The sequence below is a fragment of the Humulus lupulus genome, chromosome 2 (assembly GCF_963169125.1).
Source record: "Humulus lupulus chromosome 2, drHumLupu1.1, whole genome shotgun sequence".
In the NCBI taxonomy this organism is placed as follows: domain Eukaryota; kingdom Viridiplantae; phylum Streptophyta; class Magnoliopsida; order Rosales; family Cannabaceae; genus Humulus; species Humulus lupulus.
In genome coordinates this window covers 91646931-91653230 of record NC_084794.1, presented here as the reverse complement: position 1 = coordinate 91653230, position 6300 = coordinate 91646931, and the positions used below count along the sequence as shown (strand labels likewise).

At 32.9% G+C, this 6300-nt stretch overlaps 1 protein-coding gene across 1 annotated transcript; it reads right to left on the bottom strand.

Annotated features, from left to right (window-relative positions):
- Window positions 1–288: 288 nt before the first annotated feature.
- LOC133818219 (pentatricopeptide repeat-containing protein At3g59040) lies at window positions 289–5944 on the bottom strand. Its single transcript, XM_062250965.1, has 7 exons — window positions 5721–5944; window positions 4849–5161; window positions 4176–4466; window positions 3370–3618; window positions 2800–2924; window positions 2030–2128; window positions 289–1151 (listed from the first exon to the last, which is right to left on the bottom strand). Exons 1-7 carry the CDS (start codon window positions 5774–5776, stop codon window positions 533–535), a joined length of 1752 nt encoding a protein of 583 aa, XP_062106949.1. The 5' UTR covers window positions 5777–5944; the 3' UTR covers window positions 289–532.
- Between the last annotated feature and the right edge of the window lie 356 nt (window positions 5945–6300).

The following is a 6300-nucleotide window of genomic DNA, read 5'->3' as shown; positions in this document are numbered from 1 at the left end:
ATAAATTTTTTCATACAAATTAATAAAAGTATAATCCCCATATTTTTACATGGTGATGGCATAAAAATCATATTTTTGAAAAATTCCCGATTTTTTTACATATCCACAATATTTTAGAAAAATATTATAGCATTTCATCAATATTTTATCAATATCTACCTTGTGATATTTCGCAAATAAAGTTTTACATTCAAAAAAATATATAGGAACCTTGTAATTTTTCATCATTTACATCAACATTGACTAAATGGAGTGGACCTAATTTGGGGCTTAAAAGATTATTGAGTATACATAAATCATATTGCTAAGCAACATACATTATATACATAATATTACTACATAAATTAAGATCAGTAAATAATACAGACGACTATCAAAACTTTGTTTACTGCAACCATCAGAGCAAAATTGATATGCTTAAATGCTACTATGGTTCTACGGAACGGTTTCATTCCAATATATAAACTCTCAACTTGTCTCAGTTGATGCTGTGACGACTGTATCCAAACACTTTAGATACAACATTCACATATCAGCAGATCTTCAGCAAATGCAGCGCTTCGAGGCTTTCTTGATTATCACCAACAAAATGCCTTTGTTCTTCATGATTCTCTTCTTGAAAATTGGCATCTGATGGAGAATCATATTCATTGTCACTGAGACCATCTTCATCCTCATCGTCGCTATCATCATCACCGTAGCTAGTAACCCCATTAACTCTTTGTTCAGAGCTTTTATGATCCACAAGTCCTACAAGTTGGTTAGCTTCGATCTGTTCGTCAGCTGTTTTTGCCAAAGACAAAAGGATGTTCTTTGCTTTCTGATCGGGAGGAAGCCCACAAGCTTCCATTTCCTTGTACCAAACTACAGCACTCTCAAAATCTCTATTTTTGCCATACGCATCCATAATCGTGGTCAATATCTTCTGATTCAACTTTACACCATTTACCTTGAGCTCCTCGTATTTCTGCATCATTTTGTCTATATTATTTGTCCTGGCATACCCTTTTATCAATGTTCCATATGTAATGGCATTGGGTTTTAGTCCATCTTGTTTTAGTCTATTGAAAAACTTTTCAGCACCCTCCATATCGGAAGCATTCACATAAGCTGATAACATAGTTGTATAAGAGCAAATATCTGGGGTATATCTGCGAAAGAAAATTATGGAGATAGAGTTATGAAATCGAAGTGATGGACAAACAAAATGATAGGAAACAAACAGATAGATGTGGACGTTAATTATCCTCCTTTTTCTTTCCTCTTCTTTATTAATTTAGTAATTTGTATTCTTATATCCTCTTTTAGAATCCCAAAACACATTAGACAGCTCAAGTTTGAAACTAGAACCCACTGAAACCTAGTCATTGATTCGCACGAAACTCATAATTATTCATCTTGTCAGAACAAACACAAACTTTGCCTTCCAACTGGCCCTTCAAGGTTTTCACTACAATTAAATATTATTGCTACAGCAGTTAAAAAGACTAATATGATGTACCAAGAAGATTATCAATGATGTCATTACAAAATTCCAAGTGGAAGCATATTATATTAGATAAAACAAAAATTGGCTTCAAGGAACACATAGGAAGTTGCCACATCTATTGCTATAATTGTAATTCATTACGGTCACGTTTGGATAGTAGGTTTACAATGGAGTAGATTAGATCATTTTTATAATGTAATTTTGTTACCAAAATAGAGAGAATATTGAAAAATTAATCCAACAACCTAAATTATCCCCTAGAGATAACTCAATTCCATTGAAAAACTTGGAATACTTTTTTTTATCTAATCCCCATCTCCATGTATTTCCATAGTAAGTAAATAATCATTACTTTGCATCTAACTTGTTCTCTTCTAATTTATTGCTGGCAAATGATCAACTCATTCATTCCTCTATGTTTTTCCCTAATATTTTTAGTCCAATCCAATCCTATCAAATCCCACTACCCAATCGTGAAATAAGCACTAAGCAACCAGTGCTCAATATGAAGTAATTATAATGTTGATTCTAAAATTTTACCTGTCTCTTCTCATACTCTTAAAAACAGTCTGAGCTTGCTCAACCATTCCTGATATTGAAAATGCATCCAGTAATATGTTATAAGCTTTGTGGGTTGGCCTGGCAAAAGAGATAAAAAACGCAGCATGACCATTATGATTTGAAAATTGTAACAGCAACAAGAAACTGAAATCTCAGGTTTTCATAGTAACAAACAGATGTAAGAAAATTGGAAGCTCAATCTTCTAAGATATGAAGACAAGAAGTCAAAACAATCAATGGACATTGGTCGGTTTTGATCAGTCTTTACTTGCAAATAGTCTAAACTCAAGCATTGATTAAATTTTATATAAGCAATCAATGTTGTAGGTTGGTTTCAAATTCATTATGCACTTCGCTTCTTGTCCAAAGCGACCCCCCAACAACCCCCTTCATGAAGAAGTGGGGGAAAAGGTAAATTCACAACAGAATATATCATAACATTAATATCTGATATAAAAATACCAGCTACACAAACAAATGCCTTTAGGTCTTTACCTCACAACCTTAGTGGTGATTGTGTAACTCTGAACAGCAACAGAGAATAATGTATCTAGATGATATTCCATATATGTTTATCGCTATTTACTATTTGGAATGTAACACGAGCCCCACGACCAAGTTGGCTTCATTAACTTAAATGAGTTTTGAATCATACTGAATTGGAGTAAATATATGAACCAATTCATGTCAGAAAAGTAACTTTTGAAACATCCACACATGTATTACAAAAGAAAATTAGTGTTACACACCTAACACCAGCATCAAGCATCTCCTCAAACACAGCAAGTGCTTCTTCCTCTCTTCTAGCTTTACCATAAGCACTAATGAGTGAGGCATAGCTCACCACGTCAGGTTTGAGGCCAGCTCTTTGCATCTATAATTTGAAATAATATTTTATTCATAATGTCAGAAATTTATACTAATACCATCCAAAATATATGAGACTGTCATCCTTCCATACTCATGAAAATTAAATTCATGATGCTAGACTTTAAGCTTTTCCAAGACTATATAATGCTGAGTAATAAAAAACATAAAAGTATGATCACATGTTGTACCAAGTATTCTATTCACTGTTGAATATTAGAAAAAATAAATGGATTGACTGGAAGGCAACTCATTCGTATTGGTAAAAATTGAAAGAAATTTGAAACTAAATGAACAAAAAAAAAATAATGATGACTTAATAGCTAAATAAAATGATATTCATTTAGAATAAAATAGATTAACGAACCTGAAAAACTGGTCAGGCAACTATTGCTGCAATTATTCTTTAGCAACCTAGCATAATGAATAAACAAATAATCCTTCGACCTTACCTGGTCATATATCTTGGAAACTTCCTTGTAATTGGTTTCAAATGACATTAAACTATTGTAAGTAACTGTTGATTGCAGTACTCCTCTCTCAGCCATCACTGCAAATAATCTGCGAGCTTTTTCATAACTTCCAGCCTTCTTATACATATAAATCATCATGTGGAACATCCTCTGATCTGGCTTCAATGGTGGATTCTTGCCGTTCAAAAGGGTCTCAAAAATTTCTTCAGCTTCCTTGAATTTGCATCCCTGAAGTATCTCCAGTTACAGTTATGAAGTTTGAAGAAAGACACTCCAAGAAAAGCATTGTGGTGCCGTAACAAATATTAGTATGGCTACAGAAAGTTATTACAAATTATGCAGTTTATTGAAGTTAGAACTGCAATTTTTTAAGTTTGATCATTTTTATTTAGATTTTTCATTAGTATACTATTGGCTGCAGTGATGAAGCCATTTGGGGGCTCAAGGCCTCTCAAATTTTTCCCTTTGTCATTTTTCTATTATTTAAGAAAAAAATATTTTTTTAGTGTAAAATTAAAAAAAAAAATAATAACATATTTAAAACACAGATAGCCTAGTAAAAAATTCTTTCATATTGATTGTAGTGAAATTTGCTTGTTTGAAAATAATATGTATAGTGCAGATTTATATAAAAAGCTCTGCTGAGCAAATTAAGTTGAATTTTCAGAAAGGCACATCATATTCTTTACAGCACCGAACTGCATACGCTTAACCATTTATGTAAAAGTAATTTGGATGGAAATTTAGGCTTTAGTAGATTATAAGATCTAAAGTGAAAACAGTACCTCAACAAAAAATTTCAGTATTATTTGATAAGTATGAGCGGATGGTTCAGGACCCGAAGATTTCATCCTTCGAAATATCGCTTCAGCATTATTATAGCGGCCTCCTTTACCATATGCTTCCATAAGAGCAGTGTGGGATATCACACTTGGTGGATAGCCTTTCTTATTTAGCAAACTTAAAACCTTCTCAGCTCGGTTGAAGTCCCCTGTCTTTCCATAAGCTGTTATAAGCATCAAGAAATCCATTTCACTAAAGTTCCACCAGCTCTGAATCCTGAGCCATTCAAGGATCTACAAGGCAAAGGAAATAAGCCTGTAACAACTGATAAGGGAATCCAAACACTAACAAGTAATAAATTTAGGGACAAAAAGACCCATTTTACAAAGACATTTTCTTTTTCTATTATGTTCAGAATAGGAAAAATGGTGAGCTATATAAATCCCAAAACCAATTTGATTGGCTATATACTGTTGCAAGATGGTTGCTCAGTAGTTCTGAAACTGGATGATCGGAAATTGATTGAATTATACTTTTGAGCTATGTCTTCAACAAACTGTCCACTGACTAATTATTTGCACTATCTCTTAACAAAAAGTCTTTTGATTCATAGAATTCAAAAATATCCATCAGCTCATGTGTAACCCGAGGAGAAAATAGTGCATCTGTACATACCTCACCAACAAGTTTCCATTTCTTTAGCTGCTTAAACCTAACCAAGGTACCTAGCACAAGATCCTTTGGTATCTCCTGGTTCTTCATTCTTTCTTTTCTAAGCACCGCAACTGCAGAACCCGTCTCTTCAATTTCATTCATCAGTCTCCTCCAGTTCTTCTGATCAATTTCATCAGCTGCATCTTTGAAAACCTCTAGCTTCTTTCTTTTCCGCAAGAACTTCCTCGGTGAAAGCATTCCCATACAAACGACCTCCATCTTTCTCTGCATTTTAACGTTGGCATCTATACAATTTGTGTGTACATTCGATTTCCTGAAGTAAAGAAAACAAATAACTACAATTTCCCAAAATCATAAAATACAAATAAACTTCTAGGGTGCCCTGAACTAAGGTATCTTCACTGAAAAAACAAGACATTATCTACTAAAAACCATAAAACTAAACCAAAAATGCAACATTTTAGAGAAACAAAATGACACAACAATGCAATTGGGTAGATATAAATTACATGCCATTGGACTTTCTGTCATTTAAGCTTATCTTATCATATACCTAACCCAAACTACAAACCAAACAGAAATTCATTCCCCCCTATGTGAGTTCAAAACAAAGCATTATTCATTCATATGATTGGATTGGATACAGAAACAGAAACAGAAAAAGGAAGGAAAAAAAACGAACTTTCCCAGAACATCCCATTTGCAGAACTGACTTATGATAAAGTTGAAGCCTGTTAAGGCTACAATTATAAAGCCCACGCTCTATGATACTCAAAATGACGTGAGAAGTAAGAATTTTTCCCAAAAAAATATGTACAGTAATTGTAAAATGAAAAGGGATTAACAGGAAGAAGCAGCAATAGAGAACAAACCTCCAGTTATGAAGAGGGACCGAAACAAAGGGCTTCAAGAACAGGGTTTGTGGCATTGTGGGTGTCTGGACAAAGATGGAGAACGCCAAAAGTTTTCAGGAGTATGTATGGAGCTGAGGCATAATACAGACCAATTTTTTATATTTCTGTTTTGGAAGAAGACTGAAACAAATCTTATCTGGTATATGGCGGGACCGGCAGAGCCTTGAACCGGACTTGACTCGTTTAAACATTGGACCCGGTTCATTGAGATATTATATACTTGAACTTTTAGTTGGTGTATGGCAAATACCAAAACACCTAAAATTAATTTAAATATTTTAAGCAAATAAAAGTAACAAGCTCCTTCAAAAAAAATATTTTAAATATTTTTTATTAAACATTATCAATTTTAAATATAAGTCATCATATAATATTATTTTATTATGTAATTATTGTTATGTCAAAATTCAAATAAAATTACTACTTCTTCACATCCAAACAAAACAAAGTATATATTTTAAAATAATATGTAATAACTATCATAGTAATTACATATCTTAATAATATATTTTCATTTGGACAAAAAAAAATTACATAT